Below are 26856 nucleotides of genomic sequence, written 5' to 3'. Positions count from 1 at the left end.
TTTTAAACTTTATAGACTAAACAAACTATTTTTATTGAAAGAAATTGTGTTTTAGTGTTATTATGAAAAGAGTAACCCCTGACGCTAAGTTTTGTTTAGCTCTATCTTCTCTCTTCTGCGTTTGTCAGTGCACATACGTCAAGGATTCATGGGTGAAGAAGGGTTACTCTTTAAAGTACAACTCTGGTGAGAAATGACCCTTGGGGTAATTAATAGATGGTTACCGAGTAGATCGTTCTCTGGGATGCGTTTTCATGGAAATCAAGTGTAAAGAGTTTTATCTCTAAACACAGATTTGAGTGACGAACGCTGTGCTAAGTGATGAACTGTGACTTGGAATCTCATATGGGCCATTGTTTCCGGAAGAAAGCACTGAACGCAGTAGAGAAAAAAAAAGAAAAAAAAGTCCATGTAATTAGATTTCACAAACTTAATTCCTATCGATCAGCTCACTTAGCACAGCGTTCGTGGCTCGACTAGTCGAGACTGTTTTCCAAGATGGCTGCAGTCTGTAAACGTGTAATGTACTGTCTTTAGAAAGTATCTTCTTATTAAACCGTTTGTACTCTAACAAGTTCTCAATGCTGCGGTTTGCATGTAGGGATCCTCATTATGCTGCCGTGTTAGTGTGAGGTTATTTTGAGCCTTGTTAGTGGTATTAACTAGCGATTTAATTTCACTTATTCCATGCCCCATAGACAAACATTATAAGCTAATCTGTGTTTAGAGATAAAACTCTTTAAATTCGATTTTCATGAAACCGCATCCCAGAGAACGATCTACTCGGTAACCATCTGTTAATTACCCCTAGGGTCATTTCTCACCGGAGTTGGCCTTTAAGCGCAATGTGATTCGTGTGGCACTGAAAACCGAGAGCTAGTATTTTAGTCTATGGATCAGTTACTGTGTGGATCAGTTATATGATGGTTAGATGCACTTTTATGGACCGACAAGGCACTGGCATTTTAAAGCTGGGAAGAGCCAGGACTTTTTTAATATAAATTTAAATAACTCAGATTTTATTCATTTGAAAAAAGAATGTCATATACACTTGGGATGACTTGAGGGTGAGTAAATCATGGGCTAATTTTCATTTGTAGGTGAACTAACTGCTGTAAACTGGGCCCACAAACACAGTAGATCCACACAACCCCCCACACAATTTACATTTTAATAATAATAAATAAGGGAAGACTTGAAAACCTAGGGCCCTATAATTTCCGCGATCACGGAATCGCGGACGGAATCGCGGAATTGGCATATTAACGCGGAATCTGCATATTAACGCGGAATCTGGTGTTAACGCAGATTTCCCCGGAATTTTACATATTTGTAATGAAATTCTGTGTCGTGTGGGTGGAGAACGTATGTCTGAGGAAAGTGCAGACCGGGGGAAGCAAATCTTCGCGACACAACCCCTCCCGTCATTTCAGCTCGCCCTTCAAAACAATGAAAGTATGGCGAAGTTGGTCTCCACGGCTCTGCTTTCGGCAGCGAAAAAGTTAAGAAACTCGACGCTAACGGCGGTTTCACACTGCACGCGCAGGCGGCGCAGAAGCTTTCCGTATGGAGAGCGTGAGCCGCGCTCGTGTATTGCACAGACAGACAAATATTGTCCATTCTGTCAGATTTTCAGGTGTTCTGCTCGACCCCGGTCATCTCGTGCTTTGATTTATAATGTGTACATTAGGCAGCAATGCATATCTGCTGCAAATGCGACCGTTTTCCCCTCTGTTAGTCTGTTCCAAACATGCATTTAACATGCTCTATATGGGTAGTTTACATGATAAGTAACCTTAAAGTTACAATTAAGCATCTAGTTTTAATCATTTAAAGGGGCCTTTGAAGTTGGGGAAAAAAACTTCTGGCAGTGTTGTGTTTTCGTGTATTTTTATTTTTCACAGCTCTGGATATCATAATGGTGATTGTTAAACACAGAACAATTCACTACATGATTTCATGGTGCAATGTTTTTTTTTTATGTTAATTTTCAAATTTAAATGTTTTACTTAATAGTACTTAAGAGTACTGTAAAATATGATTCTTATGATTTTTTTTTTTTAGTTATTTAAAAAAAAAAAATTACTTGAAAGAAAAAGCTAATGGAGCACTTTCATTTTAACTTATATAAACTATTATAATTTATTTTACCGGAATGTTTAAAGCTAATAACCATTAATATTTGAAGTATTTGAAGTGCAGTGTTATGTCAAATATCATATTTGTCCTAAAAAGTAAATGTGATGTTTGTTACCTCGATAAATTTAAGGTCATTCCTATTTTTTGTTTTATGTTGTATTATATTAACATTAAAAGCAAACTCTTTTTTCACCAAAATTACAGTAAAGGGTAAAAAAACTGAATTACCAAACATTTTAACGGAAAAAAAGGAATCTGCAAAAATTAAAACGGAAAAAACGGAATTTGGGAAAAAATAAAACGGATTTTATAGGGCCCTAAAAACCCAGTTTGTGAACCAAAGGCCAACCTAGAGGAAAGGAAAATCAAACCTGAGATCTCCTTCTCAACTCACATCTTTCTCCTAGACAGAAATGAGATCAAGTGAATCAAATTGAGACATAAGGCTAAGTCTCCTGCTTCTCACATGTTTATCCTGAGACAAAAAATGACATTCTCTCATGTTTATCTCCACTAAAGTTTCATAAGAGATCTCAACAACATCACATACTATGCTCTGATTTGTCTCCTTGGCTAGAGAGACTGGATTGCTCATATGTGTCTCCTCTAAAGTTTCAGAAGGGATCTCAACAGTATCGCATGCTGTGCTCAGACTTTTTTCTTCAGCTAGATACTCTGGAACTCTCACTTTTGTCACCTCTAAAAAGTTTCATAAAAGATCTCAATAACATCACACACTGTGCTCAGAATATTCTCCTTAGTCAAAGTCTCTGGCACTCTCAAATTTGTCAAACAAATGTTGGTCACTTTTTCAAAACTCTTCACAGAGTGATCACAACTTCAGTCTGTGCAAGCTAAACTGTGGATCATTGGCACTTGATTTGAGACGTGAATTAAGTGTTTTGTTAGTTTTTGTGGATTTTGGATGTGAAATAACTGATGTGAAGCAGAAAGTTGGTTTGGAGAACAAGTTTTGAAAATGACCAAAGTATTGAGAAATGTGGCCTAGCGATTGTAAAAACTGTAATTTAGTTTAATTTGGCAGGGCAAATCCCAGCATCTTCTCTAGTTTATTTGAGAAGGGTTCTGCCACATTGGTAGTTTGAGCTCTATTGGCCTGTGGTTCACAAACTGGTTTTTCAAGTCTCCCTTATTGAAATGTAAATTTTGAGTGGGGGGTTGTGGGGGTTGAGGAGAGAAACACACAGGCGTCGTGATTTACTATCTAACAGGGGACCTGAGTCAGTGTGTGTGTAACGTAATCACTATTCAATAATGACCTGCATTTAATACATTAGAGAGCTATTTCTGCTTGATTTAACCCTTTAAACTCAGGTATTGCTGTAAAAACTCTAAATCTTTACAGTGTGTTTGTGATGATAAGAAATGTCACAGCAAACACACAGGTGTCGTGATTTACTATCTAACAGGGGACCTGAGTGAGTGTGTGTGTGTAACGTAATCACTATTCAATAATTACCTGCAATTAATACATTAGAGAGCTATTTCTGCTTGATTTAACCCTTTAAACTCAGGTATTGCTGTAAAAACTCTAAATCTTTGTAGTGTGTTTATGATGATAAGAAATGTCACAGCAAACACACAGGCGTCGTGATTTACTATCTAACAGGGGACCTGAGTGAGTGTGTGTGTGTAACGTAATCACTATTCAATAATTACCTGCAATTAATACATTAGAGAGCTATTTCTGCTTGATTTAACCCTTTAAACTCAGGTATTGCTGTAAAAACTCTAAATCTTTACAGTGTGTTTGTGATGATAAGAAATGTCACAGCAAACACACAGGTGTCGTGATTTACTATCTAACAGGGGACCTGAGTCAGTGTGTGTGTAACGTAATCACTATTCAATAATGACCTGCAATTAATACATTAGAGAGCTATTTCTGCTTGATTTAACCCTTTAAACTCAGGTATTGCTGTAAAAACTCTAAATCTTTACAGTGTGTTTATGATGATAAGAAATGTCACAGCAAACACACAGGCGTCGTGATTTACTATCTAACAGGGGACCTGAGTGAGTGTGTGTGTGTAACGTAATCACTATTCAATAATGACCTGCAATTAATACATTAGAGAGCTATTTCTGCTTGATTTAACCCTTTAAACTCAGGTATTGCTGTAAAAACTCTAAATCTTTGTAGTGTGTTTATGATGATAAGAAATGTCACAGCAAACACACAGGCGTCGTGATTTACTATCTAACAGGGGACCTGAGTGAGTGTGTGTGTGTAACGTAATCACTATTCAATAATGACCTGCAATTAATACATTAGAGAGCTATTTCTGCTTGATTTAACCCTTTAAACTCAGGTATTGCTGTAAAAACTCTAAATCTTTGTAGTGTGTTTATGATGATAAGAAATGTCACAGCAAACACACAGGCGTCGTGATTTACTATCTAACAGGGGACCTGAGTGAGTGTGTGTGTGTAACGTAATCACTATTCAATAATTACCTGCAATTAATACATTAGAGAGCTATTTCTGCTTGATTTAACCCTTTAAACTCAGGTATTGCTGTAAAAACTCTAAATCTTTGCAGTGTGTTTATGACAACAAGAAATGTCACAGCAAACACACAGGTGTCGTGATTTACTATCTAACAGGGGACCTGAGTCAGTGTGTGTGTAACGTAATCACTATTCAATAATGACCTGCAATTAATACATTAGAGAGCTATTTCTGCTTGATTTAACCCTTTAAACTCAGTTATTGCTGTAAAAACTCTAAATCTTTGCAGTGTGTTTATGATGATAAGAAATGTCACAGCAAACACACAGGCGTCGTGATTTACTATATAACAGGGGACCTGAGTGAGTGTGTGTGTAACGTAATCACTATTCAATATTGACCTGCAATTAATACATTAGAGAGCTATTTCTGCTTGATTTAACCCTTTAAACTCAGTTATTGCTGTAAAAACTCTAAATCTTTACAGTGTGTTTGTGATTATAAGAAATGTCACAGCAAACACACAGGTGTCGTGATTTACTATCTAACAGGGGACCTGAGTGAGTGTGTGTGTAACGTAATCACTATTCAATAATGACCTGCAATTAATACATTAGAGAGCTATTTCTGCTTGATTTAACCCTTTAAACTCAGGTATTGCTGTAAAAACTCTAAATCTTTGCAGTGTGTTTGTGATGATAAGAAATGTCACAGCAAACACACAGGCGTCGTGATTTACTATCTAACGGGACTCGACTCAGTGTGTGTGTGTAACATATTCATTATTCAATAATGACCTGGAATTAATACATTAGAGAGCTATTTCTGCTTGATTGAACCCTTTAAACTCAGGTATTGCTGTAAAAACTCTAAATCTTTACAGAGTGTTTGTGATGATAAGAAATGTCACAGCAAACACACAGGCGTCGTGATTTACTATCTAACAGGGGACCTGAGTCAGTGTGTGTGTGTAACGTAATCACTACTCAATAATGACCTGCAATTAATACATTAGAGAGCTATTTCTGCTTAATTTAACCCTTTAAACTCAGGTATTGCTGTAAAAACTCTAAATCTTTGCAGTGTGTTTGTGATTATAAGAAATGTCACAGCAAACACACAGGCGTCGTGATTTACTATCTAACAGGGGACCTGAGTCAGTGTGTGTGTGTAACATAATCACTATTCAATAATGACCTGCAATTAATACATTAGAGAGCTATTTCTGCTTGATTTAACCCTTTAAACTCAGGTATTGCTGTAAAAACTCTAAATCTTTGCAGTGTGTTTGTGATGATAAGAAATGTCACAGCAAACACACAGGCGTCGTGATTTACTATCTAACAGGGGACCTGAGTCAGTGTGTGTGTAACGTAATCACTATTCAATAATTACCTGCAATTAATACATTAGAGAGCTATCTCTGCTTGATTTAACCCTTTAAACTCAGTTATTGCTGTTAAAACTCTAAATCTTTGCAGTGTGTTTGTGATGATAAGAAATGTCACAGCAAACACACAGGCGTCGTGATTTACTATCTAACAGGGGACCTGAGTCAGTGTGTGTGTGTAACGTAATCACTATTCAATAATTACCTGCAATTAATACATTAGAGAGCTATTTCTGCTTGATTTAACCCTTTAAAGTCAGTTATTGCTGTAAAAACTCTAAATCTTTGCAGTGTGTTTGTGATGATAAGAAATGTCACAGCAAACACACAGGCATCGTGATTTACTATCTAACAGGGGACCTGAGTCAGTGTGTGTGTAACGTAATCACTATTCAATAATTACCTGCAATTAATACATTAGAGAGCTATTTCTGCTTGATTTAACCCTTTAAACTCAGGTATTGCTGTAAAAACTCTAAATCTTTGCAGTGTGTTTATGACAACAAGAAATGTCACAGCAAACACACAGGTGTCGTGATTTACTATCTAACAGGGGACCTGAGTCAGTGTGTGTGTAACGTAATCACTATTCAATAATGACCTGCAATTAATACATTAGAGAGCTATTTCTGCTTGATTTAACCCTTTAAACTCAGGTATTGCTGTAAAAACTCTAAATCTTTACAGTGTGTTTGTGATGATAAGAAATGTCACAGCAAACACACAGGCGTCGTGATTTACTATCTAACAGGGGACCTGAGTCAGTGTGTGTGTAACATAATCACTATTCAATAATGACCTGCAATTAATACATTAGAGAGCTATTTCTGCTTGATTTAACCCTTTAAACTCAGTTATTGCTGTAAAAACTCTAAATCTTTGCAGTGTGTTTATGATGATAAGAAATGTCACAGCAAACACACAGGCGTCGTGATTTACTATCTAACAGGGGACCTGAGTCAGTGTGTGTGTAACGTAATCACTATTCAATAATGACCTGCAATTAATACATTAGAGAGCTATTTCTGCTTGATTTAACCCTTTAAACTCAGGTATTGCTGTAAAAACTCTAAATCTTTACAGTGTGTTTGTGATGATAAGAAATGTCACAGCAAACACACAGGCGTCGTGATTTACTATCTAACAGGGGACCTGAGTCAGTGTGTGTGTAACGTAATCACTATTAAATAATGACCTGCAATTAATACATTAGAGAGCTATTTCTGCTTGATTTAACCCTTTAAACTCAGGTATTGCTGTAAAAACTCTAAATCTTTGCAGTGTGTTTATGATGATAAGAAATGTCACAGCAAACACACAGGCGTCGTGATTTACTATCTAACAGGGGACCTGAGTCAGTGTGTGTGTAACGTAATCACTATTCAATAATGACCTGCAATGAATACATTAGAGAGCTATTTCTGCTTAATTTAACCCTTTAAACTCAGGTATTGCTGTAAAAACTCTAAATCTTTGCAGTGTGTTTGTGATTATAAGAAATGTCACAGCAAACACACAGGTGTCGTGATTTACTATCTAACAGGGGACCTGAGTCAGTGTGTGTGTGTAACGTAATCACTATTCAATAATGACCTGCAATTAATACATTAGAGAGCTATCTCTGCTTGATTTAACCCTTTAAACTCAGGTATTGCTGTAAAAACTCTAAATCTTTGCAGTGTGTTTGTGATGATAAGAAATGTCACAGCAAACACACAGGTGTCGTGATTTACTATCTAACAGGGGACCTGAGTCAGTGTGTGTGTGTAACATAATCACTATTCAATAATGACCTGCAATTAATACATTAGAGAGCTATTTCTGCTTGATTTAACCCTTTAAACTCAGGTATTGCTGTAAAAACTCTAAATCTTTACAGTGTGTTTGTGATTATAAGAAATGTCACAGCAAACACACAGGCGTCGTGATTTACTATCTAACAGGGGACCTGAGTCAGTGTGTGTGTGTAACGTAATCACTATTCAATAATTACCTGCAATTAATACATTAGAGAGCTATTTCTGCTTGATTTAACCCTTTAAACTCAGTTATTGCTGTAAAAACTCTAAATCTTTACAGTGTGTTTGTGATGATAAGAAATGTCACAGCAAACACACAGGCGTCGTGATTTACTATCTAACAGGGGACCTGAGTCAGTGTGTGTGTAACATAATCACTATTCAATAATGACCTGCAATTAATACATTAGAGAGCTATTTCTGCTTGATTTAATCCTTTAAACTCAGTTATTGCTGTAAAAACTCTAAATCTTTGCAGTGTGTTTATGATGATAAGAAATGTCACAGCAAACACACAGGCGTCGTGATTTACTATCTAACGGGACTCGACTCAGTGTGTGTGTGTAACATATTCATTATTCAATAATGACCTGGAATTAATACATTAGAGAGCTATTTCTGCTTGATTGAACCCTTTAAACTCAGGTATTGCTGTAAAAACTCTAAATCTTTACAGAGTGTTTGTGATGATAAGAAATGTCACAGCAAACACACAGGCGTCGTGATTTACTATCTAACAGGGGACCTGAGTCAGTGTGTGTGTGTAACGTAATCACTACTCAATAATGACCTGCAATTAATACATTAGAGAGCTATTTCTGCTTGATTTAACCCTATAAACTCAGTTATTGCTGTAAAAACTCTAAATCTTTGCAGTGTGTTTATGATGATAAGAAATGTCACAGCAAACACACAGGCGTCGTGATTTACTATCTAACAGGGGACCTGCATCATTTTGTTAAACATAAATAAATCAAAAGTGGTTTGTTTAAAAAGCTCATAAATGTATAAGGTGGTAAGATGGGCCTTTTATATGGGCCAAAAGTCACACATTATTTTTACAAATACTTGGCTAAAATAAAATGTTTTTAATAATGTCTATGTTAACACTTGTTTAAAAGAACTTTAGATGCAAAGTTTGTCCCATTTACCATAGCTTTTTTTTTTATATAAATAAAATAATGCATTATTTTTCAATAATTATAGGCCACTGTCATTAAAATGTTATATATATATATACACAGAAACAAAACATGTTTACAAAAGCATTGAATGAGATCCCTTAATAATTTAATAAAGTTTTACGGTCTGTCCACGGCCATGATGGATGGTATTTACTATATTTATTTGTAGAAACTGAGGACACACACATTTTGATGGCAGATGTATTTCTAATTACATCCTGGTTGTTTAGATTTTTTAATCGTTTTTTCTTGGATCCTGTAGTATTTAATTTTAAAGTAATGCAAAGTTTGAAACTAGTCAGGGTATTTAGTAAAGAGATATAATCTATATAATGTTTGTTCCTTTAGTAAGCAGTCTGTTAAACAGCAGCTCTAGAGTCAGAGGACAGCAGGCCATTCAAACAATAGAGGAGTGTGTGTGTGTGAACGACGTGTGTTTAAGGGCTATTACAGTTCCTGCTCCAGCCTACAGGGGAGCTGCTGAGCATGGCCTTAAACACTCACACACTCTTAGGTCCCCTCTTGGTCAAAATTTTTAAAAATTCACCAGAGTGTTGTTTCTTGATTTTAACATGATTTAAACACACACACCTGTAGGTCCTTAATTGGTCAAACATTTAAAAAATCACCAGAGCATTTCTTTAGTTTTTTACTTAATTTTCACATGATTTAATGCATGACCAACAGGGGACTTGAAAAATGTCCCCTCTTGGCTCAGAGGTCCCCTGTTGGTGAGTGTGTAACGACGCCAAGGTCCCCTGTTAGATAGGTAGACAAGTACACACACACACACACACACACACACACACACACACACACACACACACACACACACTCTCTCTCTCTCTCTCACACCCACTCTCTCACACTCTCTCATACCCACACTCCCTCACACACACACACACACTCTCTCTCACTCTCCCTCACACTCCCCACACACTCTCTCACTCTCCCTCACACTCTCACACCCTCTCTCACTTTCTCACACCCACACTCCCTCACACACACACACGCTCACACACACACTCTCTCACACCGTCACACCCTCTTACAATCTCACACACTCCCTCACACACTCTCTCACACACACACATACACACTCTCTTACACACACACACACACTCTCTCAAACACACACTCTCTCACACACACACTCTCACACACACACACACACATTCTCTCTCACACACACACACACACACACACACACACACACACACACACACACACACACACCTTTCTCCTCGTTGGTAAATCCTGAATCAGCTGTTTCTGCTTTCAGGAGTTTGCGTAAAGCCATGGTTTTGCTGGCGCACACATAGCCGAACCTGCAGGAAACACACATGCGTGACGGGAGATTACTGCCACACACACACACACACACAGACATACACACACACACACACACAGACAAACACACACACACATACTGACCTGCGCAGAGGATTGACGATCTCGCAGCGCAGCAGATCCTGAGCGCTCTTACTGTTCGCCGGTCCCGTGGGCCAGAACAACAGCCAATCAAACGAGCTGCAGCAGGAGAACATGCTGCAACACACACACACACACCAGCGCATTAGCTGAGCTTCCCCAGGCAGTGCCTCGTGTCTACAGTCAGTACAGGTGTGTGTGTGAGAGAGAGTGTGTGGGCATGTGTGAGTGTGTGTGAGAGGTGGTTGTGTATATGTGAGAGTGTGTGTGTGAGAGAGAGAGAGTGTGTGTGTGTGTGTGTGTGTGTGTGTGTGTGTGTGTGTACCTGAAGAGAGACGCGTCCAGGTAGCAGGAGTTCAGGTGACCCTGGATGCCCTTCTTAAAGCCCTCGTACGCCAGCCGAGCGTCCCGACCCGTCAGCGGAGGGGTGTTGTCCTGCACACGCTCACTGCTCCAGTTAGCAAACGCTGGACACACACACACACACACACACACACACACACACACACACACACACACACACACACACACACACACACACAATAATCTTCAAATCAAATTGCTTAATGAAGAAATTTTGCTGCAATATTTGTAAATAATAATTTGCATTGTTGTATATTTTGCATATTATTATGCACATTTAAGGCATAATTATTAAATTCATTATTAAATGAGGATCTTATTAAGACGTTATTGCAGTAATATTTGGATATAAATGTCTGTTAAATTATACTTTTTTTTTGGCAAATGCATGCATTTTTATGGATTATGCATAAATATTACGGCATGTTTTAAATTAAAATGCTTAATGAGGACCATTTTTTGGGATAAAAGCATCCGTTAAATTAACAAATGTAATAATATGCATTATTATATATTTTGCAATTGTATGTAATATTATGGATTATGCATAAATACTTTTTTTTTTTGATTAAGAGTAATTTTTGCGATGTTCTGCATGATGTGTGTGTTCTGAATGAAAGGTCACCGATGGAGTTGCAGCGGTCGACCTGATTGATGGGCAGCTCCGGCTCAGGGAAGCGGGAGTCACGTCTGCAGTTCCTCAGTTTAACGAACAGACCCTTATTGGTGGGACAGCGAAAGTGGCGCTCGCCGAGATAACTGCCGTCTGTGGCGGCGGAGAGCTCCTGATCCTGCAAAACACCGTTATATAAAACGAATAAACACATTATATCAAACTAATAAACACCGCTATACCACACTAATAAACACTGTATATCTCACTAATAAACACCGCTATATCACACTGATAAACACTGTATATCTCACTAATAAACACCGCTATACCACACTAATAAACACTGTATATCTCACTAATAAACACCGCTATATCACACTGATAAACACCGCTATATCTCACTAATAAACACCGCTATACCACACTAATAAACACTGTATATCTCACTAATAAACACCGCTATATCACACTGATAAACACCGTTATATCACACTAATAAACACCGTTATATCACACTAATAAACACCGCTATACCACACTAATAAACACCGCTATATCACACTAATAAACACCGCTATATCACACTAATAAACACCGCTATATCACACTAATAAACACCGCTATACCACACTAATAAACACCGCTATACCACACTAATAAACACCGCTATACCACACTAATAAACACCGCTATACCACACTAATAAACACCCCTATATCACACTAATAAACACCGTTATATTACACTAATAAACACCACTATATCACACTAATAAACACCGCTATATCACACTGATAAACACCGTTATATCACACTAATAAACACCGTTATATCACACTAATAAACACCGCTATACCACACTAATAAACACCGCTATATCACACTAATAAACACCGCTATATCACACTAATAAACACCGCTATATCACACTAATAAACACCGCTATACCACACTAATAAACACCGCTATACCACACTAATAAACACCGCTATACCACACTAATAAACACCGCTATACCACACTAATAAACACCCCTATATCACACTAATAAACACCGTTATATTACACTAATAAACACCACTATATCACACTAATAAACACCCCTATATCACACTAATAAACACCACTATATCACACTAATAAACACCGCTATATCACACTAATAAACACCGCTATACCACACTAATAAACACCGCTATATCACACTAATAAACACCGCTATATCACACTAATAAACACCGCTATACCACACTAATAAACACCACTATATCACACTAATAAACACCGCTATATCACACTAATAAACACCGCTATATCACACTAATAAACACCGCTATATCACGCTAATAAACACCGCTATACTTCACTAATAAACACCGCTATACCACACTAATAAACACCACTATATCACACTAATAAACACTGCTATATCACGCTAATAAACACCGCTATACTTCACTAATAATCACTGCTTATACCACACTAATAAACACCGCTATATCACACTAATAAACACCGCTATATCACGCTAATAAACACCGCTATACTTCACTAATAAACACCGCTATATCACGCTAATAAACACCGCTATACCACACTAATAAACACTGCTATATCACACTAATAAACACCGCTATATCACGCTAATAAACACCGCTATATCACACTAATAAACACCGTATACCACACTAATAAACACCGCTATATCACACTAATAAACACCGTATACCACACTAATAAACACCGCTATATCACACTAATAAACACCGTATACCACACTAATAAACACCGCTATATCACACTAATAAACACCGTATACCACACTAATAAACACCGCTATATCACACTAATAAACACCGCTATATCACACTAATAAACACCGCTATATCACACTAATAAACACCGCTATACCACACTAATAAACACCGCTATATAACACTAATAAACACTGTATATCACACTAATAAACACCGTATACCACACTAATAAACACCGCTATATCACACTAATAAACACCGCTATACCACACTAATAAACACTGCTATATCACACTAATAAACACTGCTATACCACACTAATAAACACTGCTATATCACACTAATAAACACTGCTATATCACACTAATAAACACCGCTATACCACACTAATAAACACCGCTATATCAAACTAATAAACACCGCTATACCACACTAATAAACACTGTATATCACACTAATAAACACCGCTATACCACACTAATAAACACCGCTATACCACACTAATAAACACCACTATATCACACTGATAAACACCGCTATATCACACTAATAAACACTGCTATATCACACTAATAAACACTGCTATATCACACTAATAAACACCGCTATACCACACTAATAAACACCGCTATATCAAACTAATAAACACCGCTATATCACGCTAATAAACACTGTATATCACACTAATAAACACCGCTATATCACACTAATAAACACCGCTATATCACACTAATAAACACCGCTATATCACACTAATAAACACTGTATATCACACTAATAAACACCGCTATATCACACTAATAAACACTGCTATATCACACTAATAAACACCGCTATACCACACTAATAAACACCGCTATATCAAACTAATAAACACCGCTATATCAAACTAATAAACACTGCTATATCACACTAATAAACACTGCTATATCACACTAATAAACACCGCTATACCACACTAATAAACACCGCTATACCACACTAATAAACACCGCTATATCAAACTAATAAACACTGCTATATCACACTAATAAACACTGCTATATCACACTAATAAACACCGCTATACCACACTAATAAACACCGCTATATCAAACTAATAAACACCGCTATACCACACTAATAAACACTGTATATCAAACTAATAAACACCGCTATACCACACTAATAAACACTGTATATCACACTAATAAACACCGCTATACCACACTAATAAACACTGCTATATCACACTAATAAACACTGCTATATCACACTAATAAACACTGTATATCACACTAATAAACACCGCTATATCACACTAATAAACACCGTATACCACACTAATAAACACCGCTATATCACACTAATAAACACCGCTATACCACACTAATAAACACTGTATATCACACTAATAAACACCGTATACCACACTAATAAACACAGCTATATCACACTAATAAACACCCCTATATCACACTAATAAACACTGTATATCACACTAATAAACACTGTAAGTGTGAGAGCAGATGAAGAGATGCGTACCAGCTCGATTCCAGCCACTGGCTCCGATAGGCCGCTGATCTGACCAATCCAGCGGATCACCCCGAAAAGGGGCGGGTCATTCACCTCCACCATAGAGCCCACCTCTAGCCACGAGCCTGACTCCGCCCTCTGCTCTGCGATTGGTGGAGAGGGGAGGTTGTGGAACCCGTTCGAGGAGCGTGAGTGGTCAGTGAGTGGGGACGTGGGCAGGGCTTGGGGTTTGTTGGGTGGGACGGGGGGTGGAGTCAGAGCAGGTTTGGGCGTGGCCAGCGGAGGAGGTTTCAGAGGGACTTTAGGGGCGGAGCCGGACGGGGGCTGAAGGGCTTTTTTAGCCGTCACTAGCATGGCTGCTTGGATGAGCGGCCTGTCTTGCGGCGGAGATCCTGGCTGGAGGCCGGCTTTACTAGCGAGAGCTAACGGCGGGAGTTTGGGAAGCGGTTTGGGATTGGTTACGGCCAAAGGAGAGCGCTCAGATCGAGTTTCTGTCAAACAAAACACATAACATACAGATCATATAAGTTACTCTCCCTGAATAGTCTCTTCTGCTTACCAAATATGCATTTATTTGATAAAAATACAGTAAAAACTAGGAAATATTAGCTTAAAATGTGCCAAATCATGCTAGCAAATATTCTATCCGCGTCTTAAATCTTTTTTACATTAAATAATGCTAGAAACATGTTAGCAATGTGTTACATCATACTAGTAAAATGCTTAATAATGCTAGAAACATGCTAATCATGCTATCAATGTTTTAAAACCATGCCAAATAATGCTAGAAACATGCTAATCATGCTATCACTGTTTTAAAACAATGCTAAATAATGCTATAAACATGCTAATAAGGCTAGAAATATGTTAATAATGTTAGCAATGTGTTAAATCATGCTAGTAAAATGCTTAAAAATGCTAGAAACATGCTAATACTGCTAGAAACATGCTAATCTTGCTATTAATGGTTTAAAACCATGCTAAATAATGCTAGAAATATGTTAATAATGTTAGCAATGTGTTAAATGATGCTATATAAGGCTAGAAACATGCTATTAATGCTAGAAACATGCTTATAATGCTAGCAATGTGTTAAATCATGGCATATAAAGCTAGAAGCATGCTAATAATGCTAGAAATATGCTAATAATGCTTGCAATGTCTTAAATCAAGCTTGTAACATGCTAGTAAAATGGTAAATAATGCTAATTAAGCTAGCTTGGTAAAGCTTGGTAACGTGTATGCTAGCACAATGATAAACTTCAAGCTTTTAAAACTTTTTGGTCTGGCTTTCTCAAGTGTGTCTTCACAAACTTTTTATATTCGTCCAGTGTAAAGCAGCTGTTCTCTGTGTGAATATATAGAGTTAAGTGTAACTGATTCCTTTATTCTAATTTTTAGGTGCATTGTGTTTAAAGGTGAGCGGATGTTACCTGCGGTCACTTTGGAAAGGGGAAGTAAAGCCCCGAACTCAGGTGACGGGATGGAGCAGAGTTTGGTGTGTTTATAATAACCATCCCATGATCCCACTGCATGCTCCTGAACACACACACACACACACACACACACACACACACACACACACACACACACACACACACACACACACACACACGTGTTAAAGTCATCCTTCTGGCTTTAAAGGGTTAGTTCATGTCTGTCATTAACTCCTCTCCCTAATGTCGTTCCACACCCGTAAGACCTCCGCTCATCTTCACACACAGTTTAAGATATTTTATATTTAGTCCGAGAGCGTATGCAAGTGTATGCACACTATACTGTCCATGTCCAGAAAGGGAATAAAAACATCATCAAAGTAGTCCATATGAGACATCAGTGGGTTAATTAGAGTCTCTTGAAGCATCCAAAATACATTTGGGTCCAAAAAATAACAAAAACTACGACTTTATTCAGCATTGGCTTCTCTACTGGGTTTGTGTTCAATCCTCAAATAAAGATTCAAACGGTTATGAATCAGCGAATCGATTCATGTTTCGGATCGCGTGTCAAACTGCTGAAATCACGAGACACTGGCGATCCTTTTTATTATTTTTGGACCCAAATGTATTTTGGATGCTTCAAGTGTGTGAAGATGAACGGAGGTCTTACGGGTGTGGAGTGGCATTAGGGTGAGGAGTTAATGACAGACATTTCATTTTTGGTTGACCTAACGCTTTCAGCACCACATGTGGCGACGCTCACCAGCAGAACTCCCACATAAGTGTTGGTGGAGGTGCGGTTGGGCAGGGGTCCGCAGAACTGCACAGTGCCCCGCTGGAGGGCCTCGTCCTGGGTGAACCAGACCCTCTGGCCGAGGGCGAGAGGCGGGCCGGACTCTGCGGCGCGGGACAGGATGCTGACCGGAGCGGAGCCGGACTGGGACGGCCGAGGGAGACTGAGCTCGCTGACCGGCAGGAAGAGGCCACAGGCCTCCGGACACGAGAACAACTGACGGCCCTTACAGTTGCCATTAGATGTGCCGAGGCCGGCCGCCCATCCCTAAGCACACACACACACACACACACACACACACACACACACAACAGACCAATATCAAATCTTCCCTTCATAGGCAAGATCATTGTAAAAAGTTAAACGTGCAGTCAATGTGTGGTAAATGTGAGGTAAATGTGAGGTAAATGTGCGGTAAATGTGTGGTAAATGTGCGGTAAATGTGAGGTAAATGTGAGGTAAATGTGTGGTAAATGTGAGGTAAATGTGTGGTAAATGTGAGGTAAATGTGAGGTAAATGTGAGGTAAACGTGAGGTAAATGTGAGGTAAATGTGAGGTAAATGTGAGGTAAATGTGAGGTAAATGTGAGGTAAATGTGTGGTAAATGTGCGGTAAATGTGAGGTAAACGTGAGGTAAATGTGAGGTAAATGTGTGGTAAATGTGTGGTAAATGTGTGGTAAATGTGAGGTAAATGTGAGGTAAACGTGAGGTAAACGTGAGGTAAATGTGCGGTAAATGTGAGGTAAACGTGAGGTAAATGTGCGGTAAATGTGTGGTAAACGTGAGGTAAATGTGAGGTAAATGTGCGGTAAATGTGTGGTAAATGTGAGGTAAATGTGTGGTAAATGTGAGGTAAATGTGAGGTAAATGTGAGGTAAATGTGAGGTAAATGTGTGGTAAACGTGAGGTAAACGTGAGGTAAATGTGCGGTAAATGTGTGGTAAACGTGAGGTAAATGTGAGGTAAATGTGAGGTAAATGTGTGGTAAATGTGAGGTAAATGTGTGGTAAATGTGAGGTAAATGTGAGGTAAATGTGAGGTAAATGTGAGTTAAATGTGAGGTAAATGTGAGGTAAATGTGTGGTAAACGTGAGGTAAACGTGAGGTAAATGTGTGGTAAATGTGAGGTAAATGTGAGTTAAATGTGAGGTAAATGTGAGGTAAATGTGAGGTAAATGTGAGTTAAATGTGAGGTAAATGTGAGGTAAATGTGTGGTAAACGTGAGGTAAACGTGAGGTAAATGTGAGGTAAATGTGAGGTAAATGTGAGTTAAATGTGAGGTAAATGTGAGTTAAATGTGAGGTAAATGTGAGGTAAATGTGTGGTAAATGTGAGGTAAATGTGAGTTAAATGTGAGGTAAATGTGAGGTAAATGTGAGGTAAATGTGAGTTAAATGTGAGGTAAATGTGAGGTAAATGTGAGGTAAATGTGTGGTAAACGTGAGGTAAACGTGAGGTAAATGTGAGGTAAATGTGAGGTAAATGTGAGTTAAATGTGAGGTAAATGTGAGTTAAATGTGAGGTAAATGTGAGGTAAATGTGTGGTAAATGTGCGGTAAATGTGAGGTAAATGTGTGGTAAATGTGAGTTAAATGTGTGGTAAATGTGAGGTAAATGTGTGGTAAATGTGAGGTAAATGTGAGTTAAATGTGCGGTAAATGTGAGGTAAATGTGAGGTAAATGTGAGGTAAACGTGAGGTAAATGTGAGGTAAATGTGTGGTAAATGTGAGGTAAATGTGAGGTAAATGTGCGGTAAACGTGAGGTAAATGTGTGGTAAATGTGAGGTAAATGTGCGGTAAATGTGTGGTAAATGTGAGGTAAATGTGTGGTAAATGTGTGGTAAATGTGCGGTAAATGTGAGGTAAATGTGAGGTAAATGTGAGGTAAATGTGTGGTAAATGTGCGGTAAATGTGAGGTAAATGTGAGGTAAATGTGTGGTAAATGTGCGGTAAATGTGAGGTAAATGTGTGGTAAATGTGTGGTAAATGTGCGGTAAATGTGAGGTAAATGTGAGGTAAATGTGAGGTAAATGTGTGGTAAATGTGCGGTAAATGTGTGGTAAATGTGTGGTAAATGTGAGGTAAATGTGTGGTAAATGTGTGGTAAATGTGAGGTAAATGTGTGGTAAATGTGTGGTAAATGTGAGGTAAATGTGTGGTAAATGTGTGGTAAATGTGTGGTAAATGTGTGGTAAATGTGTGGTAAATGTGTGGTAAATGTGAGGTAAATGTGTGGTAAATGTGCGGTAAATGTGTGGTAAATGTGTGGTAAATGTGTGGTAAATGTGTGGTAAATGTGAGGTAAATGTGAGGTAAATGTGAGGTAAATGTGAGGTAAATGTGCGGTAAATGTGAGGTAAATGTGAGGTAAATGTGTGGTAAATGTGCGGTAAATGTGTGGTAAATGTGTGGTAAATGTGAGGTAAATGTGTGGTAAATGTGAGGTAAATGTGCGGTAAATGTGAGGTAAATGTGTGGTAAATGTGTGGTAAATGTGAGGTAAATGTGAGGTAAATGTGTGGTAAATGTGAGTTAAATGTGAGGTAAATGTGAGGTAAATGTGTGGTAAATGTGAGTTAAATGTGAGGTAAATGTGAGGTAAATGTGTGGTAAATGTGAGTTAAATGTGAGGTAAATGTGAGGTAAATGTGCGGTAAATGTGTGGTAAACGTGAGGTAAACGTGAGGTAAATGTGAGGTAAATGTGTGGTAAATGTGAGTTAAATGTGAGGTAAATGTGTGGTAAATGTGAGGTAAATGTGAGGTAAATGTGTGGTAAATGTGAGGTAAACGTGTGGTAAATGTGAGGTAAACGTGAGGTAAATGTGAGGTAAATGTGAGGTAAATGTGAGTTAAATGTGTGGTAAATGTGAGGTAAATGTGTGGTAAATGTGAGTTAAATGTGTGGTAAATGTGAGGTAAATGTGAGGTAAATGTGAGGTAAATGTGTGGTAAATGTGAGTTAAATGTGAGGTAAATGTGAGGTAAATGTGTGGTAAATGTGAGGTAAATGTGAGGTAAATGTGTGGTAAATGTGAGTTAAATGTGTGGTAAATGTGAGGTAAATGTGAGGTAAATGTGTGGTAAATGTGCGGTAAATGTGAGGTAAATGTGCGGTTAATGTGTGGTAAATGTGTGGTAAATGTGCGGTAAATGTGAGGTAAATGTGAGGTAAATGTGAGGTAAATGTGCGGTAAATGTGTGGTAAATGTGAGGTAAATGTGTGGTAAAAGTGAGGTAAATGTGAGGTAAATGTGCGGTAAATGTGAGTTAAATGTGTGGTAAATGTGAGGTAAATGTGAGGTAAATGTGAGGTAAATGTGAGTTAAATGTGAGGTAAATGTGAGGTAAACGTGCGGTAAATGTGAGGTAAACGTGCGGTAAATGTGAGGTAAATGTGAGTTAAATGTGAGGTAAACGTGAGGTAAACGTGCGGCAAATGTGTGGTAAATGTGAGGTAAACGTGAGGTAAACGTGAGGTAAATGTGAGGTAAATGTGTGGTAAATGTGAGGTAAATGTGAGGTAAATGTGCGGTAAATGTGTGGTAAATGTGAGGTAAATATGAGGTAAATGTGTGGTAAATGTGAGTTAAATGTGAGGTAAATGTGAGGTAAATGTGTGGTAAATGTGAGTTAAATGTGCGGTAAATGTGAGGTAAACGTGAGGTAAATGTGAGGTAAACGTGAGGTAAACGTGCGGCAAATGTGTGGTAAATGTGAGGTAAACGTGAGGTAAATGTGAGGTAAATGTGAGGTAAACGTGAGGTAAACGTGAGGTAAATGTGAGTTAAATGTGTGGTAAATGTGAGGTAAACGTGAGGTAAACGTGAGGTAAATGTGTGGTAAATGTGCGGTAAATGTGAGGTAAATGTGCGGTAAACGTGAGGTAAATGTGCGGTAAACGTGCGGTAAATGTGAGGTAAATGTGCGGTAAACGTGAGGTAAATGTGAGGTAAATGTGCGGTAAATGTGAGGTAAATGTGTGGTAAATGTGAGGTAAATGTGAGGTAAATGTGAGGTAAATGTGAGGTAAATGTGCGGTAAACGTGAGGTAAATGTGAGGTAAATGTGCGGTAAATGTGAGGTAAATGTGTGGTAAATGTGCGGTAAATGTGAGGTAAATGTGAGGTAAATGTGAGGTAAATGTGAGGTAAATGTGAGGTAAATGTGCGGTAAACGTGAGGTAAATGTGAGGTAAATGTGCGGTAAATGTGAGGTAAATGTGTGGTAAATGTGCGGTAAATGTGCGGTAAATGTGTGGTAAATGTGAGGTAAATGTGAGGTAAATGTGAGGTAAACGTGAGGTAAATGTGTGGTAAATGTGCGGTAAATGTGAGGTAAATGTGCGGTAAACGTGAGGTAAATGTGAGGTAAATGTGTGGTAAATGTGAGTTAAATGTGTGGTAAATGTGAGTTAAATGTGTGGTAAATGTGTGGTAAATGTGTGTAGTGTTGTTGACGTACCTTCAGCTGAACCCCGAAGTAAACAGCGGAGCTTCCTCTGGCCAATGGGCCGCGGTACCGTAGCTCCGCCTCCGCCAGCTCTGATTGGCTGCGGTTCCAGAAGACCCGGACCTCGGAGCCCAATGGCAGTGCGGCGAACCTCTGCAGGATCTGCGGCCGCGACAGCAGCTTCATCCGCAGCTCCAGCTCAGGGACGGGCTCCAGAAGACCAGCCAGATCTGAAGAGACTTCACTGAGCACCTGCCGCTCCACCTTCACCACCGACCCGTTGTCTATCACCTACACACACACACACACACACACGTCACTTCCTCCATAGACAAACACACCACACTCTGAGGTCTGAGCTACAGCGACAGAAACACGTGAGCGTCACACACACATGATCTTCAGTTGATAAGGGCACGGGGTTACACACACACACGTTTGTTTTTGACATTACATAGACTCCCATTGATTGTATACCTAACCCAATCCCCAAATATATTAAACAACTCTGGATTGCTTAATTAGTTACAATAAGTATAATAAACATAATTTCAATAATAATAATTATTATTATTATACAGTATTATTATTAATTACTTTTTACAACTACATTTCCCAATTGTGCGAAAAAAAACTTAAGTCATAATTACCTTTTATATATTTTTAACTGTTTGCTCAGAATCAAAGGAAAATTTGACAATTGTGAGATAATGCAGAAAATCAAAAAAAATGTTTAATAAAAAACAGACGCAAACTCATAATTCTGATAAAACAATTTTTTTAATGTAAAAATGTAAACAATTGTGAGGGGAAAAAGTCAAAAGCATGAAATAAAAAGTCGCATTTTAATTTTATTTTTTAAAGTCTGAATTGCAAGATTTTGTGGCAGAAACTAAAAAATTATAAATAAATAAAAATCGAGTGACAATACAACGCAATCCCATTTTTTTATTATCATTGTTTTGCTTTAATTTTCAAAAAAACCACTGGCAGAAAAAAAAAACAGAGGACCTAAAACTTGCAATTGCGATAAAAATGTTTATGCCACAATATAAAAATAAAAAGTCGCAATTAACTTTTTAAATCTTGCAATTCAGACTTAAAAAATATAAGTTGTGATTGCGATAAAAAAGTAAGAATCGTGAGATAAAGAAGTCGTGAAGCTCTATTTTGACAATTGCGTTATAAATTTGCAAAAACATTTTGTATTTAAAAAAAAAGACGTAAACTTATAATACTAAGAATAAAAACGTTTTTCTAAAATTGTTATTATAATTTGCATTTGCGAGCAGTGATGCCAGTAACGCGTTACTCTAATCTGACTACTTTTTTCCAGTAACGAGTAATCTAACGCGTTACTATTTCCAAACCAGTAACCAGATGAGTTACTATTTTAGTCATTTTCCTTAGTAAAAAATAAAAATATATATATTTTTGCTTTCTTCTTGCGTTTTGGGAAGAGTATTCTTTCAGGAAATATTTTTTAAGGGGTGTTGTCGGCAACTGCTGAATGTAACTAATAAAGTAACTTGTAATCTTAGTTACTTTTAAAAGAAAGTAATCTGTAAAGTAACTAAATAGCTTTTTAAAGGAGTAATCAGTAATCAGATTACTTTTTCAAAATAACTGTGGCAACACTGTTTGCGAGACAGAAAAATAAAAAAATAAAATAAAAATTGCTATTGTGAGGGGAAAAAGTCAGACTCGTGAGATAAAAAGTCGCAATTACCTTTTATTTTTAAAAGTCTGAATTGCAAGATTTAAAAAGTTAATTGCATTTTTTTTTGTGGCAGAAAAAAACAACAACAACAAAAACAATGACCTAAAACTTGCAACTGCGATAAAAATAAGTCAAAATCGAGAGACAATACGTTGCAATGCCCCTTTTTTATTCCGAGACAAAAAATCTGAATCTCTCACTTCATTCAAAAGACAGGTAAAAACTCATCTCATCCATGAGCACTTAATCTTATCATAAAAAAATCCAACTCTTCCTCCTCTATTTTTCTCTTTTCCCTCCCTATTCTAGTTTTTGCTACTCTGAGTGATATCCAAATCTTTGTATTTAGGGCATTTTTTGCGTTTCTTCGCCTAAAGCATCTGCTAAATGCATGAATGTAAACGTAAAAAAAAAAAATCCTCCACATTTCTCTTACCTTCACCCACAGGTAGTCTCCTCTCCCAGCCCTGTGTCCCCCTCCGCCCTCCTGCTCCACACACATCTGCCCCCTCTGCAGGCGAATGGTTCCTTCCAGATGGTCCTGCACCTTATAGTCGGACGCGACCATATACATTTTGGAGGGGCGTCGCCTCCTACCGTGTTGCGCTTCGCCGGACATGGTGATGTGAACACCCCCGCAGCTGCGCGAGCCCACAACACGTTATAACATTTAACAACACATACAAGAACACATTTCATTTAACAAACTGAATAAAATAGCATCAAAACAAGGTGTGAATCGAATCGCTTTCGTTTTATACAGGAAAACTAGGTGCAAAGTGAAGCAAAACATTTCCTTCCTTATTAAACCTGTTTAGAACTGCACCTGGCTGATTATTCTGGGTTTTAACATCGTTTTGAATTCAAACATGCTGAAATAGACAACAGACGCTAACTTACCGACCAAGTCATCACCTCGGCTTTAAAGTGCTATACTTTATCGCTCCGAAAACACAATAATGCCTCACTTTCACCGAAGCAGGAAGCGACATGACGGACGGCTGCATGGACCAATCAGGTGGAAGCCTAGACCGATGGATGGGCGGGTCTTCGTTCTGAGGGAAATTCCACTGTTGCAGTTTTTATTTTGGTAAAGAAATTAGTTTTTTTTTCTTCCATCTGACGGATAGTTTCCTTCCTATTCCGAGAATTCAACGAACGGTAAACACACTTTATCTCAGACCATCAAGAAAGGAGCACGTGAAACGATTTGTTAAATAAATGAACGAAACCAATGAGATGGGAGGAAAAATATTATTTTACTATTATTTTATTTGATAAGGTTTACTTGCAAAACGTTTCCGTTCCCACTAGTCATAGGATATTTATATATACAGTCTGGAGAAATTTTGCGTTCATCCCAGAAGTTTTAAATTACGACTGATTCACTTTTTTGTGTGAAGGCAGAAACATTGAATATAGTTTTAGGACCATATTAATCAAGGTGATAATATAGTTATAACGAAATAGAAATGCCATCGATTTCCGCCATATAAGGAAAAAGAAAACATGCTTCTGTAAATCATAATGCCATAATAATATCTTATAATGAGTCATATAAGATGCATAATTATCCTAAATAGTCATAATTACGACATAGTATGTCATAATTTTTACTTTGCCGTTTACAAAAGCTTTATTGTTTTCCTTATGTGGTTGAAATGAGCTTTCATAAAATTCCCCTCATTAGAAATTAAAATAGTAAGTCACTTTTTATATCAGGCAGCCATTTTCTAGTGTCTTCATGGCTGGTTAACGTTTGAACACAACAATGAGCCTTTTTTATTATTTTCATATAAATTCAACATACAAAATATTAAATACATATTAACAAACATTACTAAATAAGTGCATAAGTGAAAGAAAATACATATATTCTATATAAAACTAAACTCAAAAGCTTGGAAATGTATAAAATGTACATTTTACATTATTTAAAAAAGTTTAAATATTACAGTAAGCATAAAAAATATGTTTCCAAAAACTAAATACTAAACTTTAATTCTAATTTTAAAAGTACTTGAAGTCAAATAACTTAAAAATAAGTTATTGTTGCGTCACTGCATCCTTAGGAAGAGAATTACAGTAATGTAAAATATCAGGGCCGTTAGTGGGTCCAAGGGCCAAAAAGAGACAAGACATGCCAAAATGGATGGATCAACTGCAGCAATTGAACACATTTTAAGATGATTTTAGGCAAAAAGGCTGAAAAATGCATTGTCGTCTATGGGGATTTCATGTTTTGTTCTATTATAGCGCCAACAAGGAGCTCAATCCTACCATTTTTCTGTGTCCTCAGAGTGAGCTCATACATGTGTGTGTACATTTTGGTGAAAATACCTCATTTTGTTTTAGACATAGAGTTATAGACATTTATATGAAAAAACACCTGACTTTGATTGGATTTTACTACCCTTACTGTCAATATTTTGACATTTAAGCATTTACTGCTTCCACTAATGCCAACATCATTTTCGAGTCTATTCAGAAGAATATTGTGATCGATAGTATTGAATGCAGCGCTAAGATCGAGTAACACTAATAGAGAGATACAACCACGATCAGATGATAAGAGTAAATCATTTGTAACTCTAATTAGAGCAGTCTCGGTACTATGATACGGTCTAAATCCTGACTGGAAATCCTCACATATACCATTTCTTTCTAAAAAGGAGCATAGTTGTGAAGACACTGCCTTTTCTAGTATTTTTGACATAAAAGGTAGATTTGAGATTGGCCTGTAATTGACTAATTCCTTAGGATCAAGTTGCGTTTTTTTTAAAGAAGCTTAAAAATAGCTTAAAAGTTTGTGGTACATATCCTAATGTCAAGGATGAATTAATGATATTAAGCAGAGGATCCATGACCTCTGAAGCATCTTTTTTAGTAGCCTAGTCAGGGTCGAGCATACATGTTGTTGATTTTGATGATTTAAAGCTTTAGTTCACCCAAAAAGGAAATTTATGTCATTACCTCCTCCCCCTAATGTCGCTCCACACCCGTAAGACCTCCGTTCATCTTCACACACAGTTTAAGATATTTTATATTTAGTCCGAGAGCATGTGCAAGTGTATGCACACTATACTGTCCATGTCCAGAAAGGGAATAAAAACATCATCAAAGTAGTCCATATGAGACATCAGTGGGTTAATTAGAGTCTCTTGAAGCATCCAAAATACATTTGGGTCCAAAAATAACAAAAACTACGACTTAATTCAGCATTGGCTTCTCTACCGCGTTTGTGTTCAATCCTCAAATAAAGATTCAAACGGTTATGAATCAGCGAATTGATTCATGATTCGGATCGCGTGCCAAACTGCTGAAATCACGTGACATTGGCGATCCGAATCATTGATCGATTCGCTGACTCATAACCGTTTGAATCTTTATTTGAGGATTGAACACAAACGCGGAAGAGAAGACAATGCTGAATAAAGTCGTAGTTTTTGTTATTTAGTTTAAGCTGTCAACTCTAACAATCAATTTATCGCTCCTCACTCATTCGCTCCATTTTCTGAATGAGGAGCTGCTCTGATCTGACCAGACAAACTCTCCAGGATTTGTAGAGCGAGACAATCCAATCCATTCGGCTCCTGTTCCCTCAGTATTCAGTAGGGGTGGGAGTCTTTTACCATCTCACGATTCAGTTCGATTCCGATTATTGAGGCCACGATTCGATTCATAATCGATTTTCAATTCAAAAAGATATTCGATTCAAAAGGATTCGATTTTGATAATATCAAAATTAAATCCGCACCCACCCAGACCCGTTAATATTTGG

General features: G+C 37.6%; 1 protein-coding gene across 2 annotated transcripts in view; it reads right to left on the bottom strand.

Moving 5' to 3' along the window:
* The window catches only part of cyld3 (cylindromatosis (turban tumor syndrome) 3), a 101120-nt gene extending 76996 nt beyond the window's left edge, over positions 1-24124 (bottom strand). For both annotated transcript variants that reach the window (XM_067447634.1, XM_067447633.1), the window contains exons 1-10: positions 23976-24124; positions 23512-23716; positions 21368-21646; positions 16870-17166; positions 16101-16206; positions 14677-15158; positions 11405-11570; positions 10742-10883; positions 10420-10533; positions 10222-10313 (exon numbers count right to left, since the gene is read on the bottom strand). In XM_067447634.1, coding sequence (XP_067303735.1) covers positions 10222-10313; positions 10420-10533; positions 10742-10883; positions 11405-11570; positions 14677-15158; positions 16101-16206; positions 16870-17166; positions 21368-21646; positions 23512-23694 — 1861 coding nt within the window. In that variant the 5' untranslated portion in view covers positions 23695-23716; positions 23976-24124. The remainder of the gene's footprint in view (positions 1-10221; positions 10314-10419; positions 10534-10741; positions 10884-11404; positions 11571-14676; positions 15159-16100; positions 16207-16869; positions 17167-21367; positions 21647-23511; positions 23717-23975) is intronic.
* Positions 24125-26856: the final 2732 nt, after the last annotated feature.

Source organism: Pseudorasbora parva, chromosome 1 (genome assembly GCF_024679245.1).
Source record: "Pseudorasbora parva isolate DD20220531a chromosome 1, ASM2467924v1, whole genome shotgun sequence".
Taxonomy (NCBI): Eukaryota; Metazoa; Chordata; class Actinopteri; order Cypriniformes; family Gobionidae; genus Pseudorasbora; species Pseudorasbora parva.
Note: the sequence above shows the minus strand (reverse complement) of the source record. Positions and strands in the feature narration are given on the sequence as shown.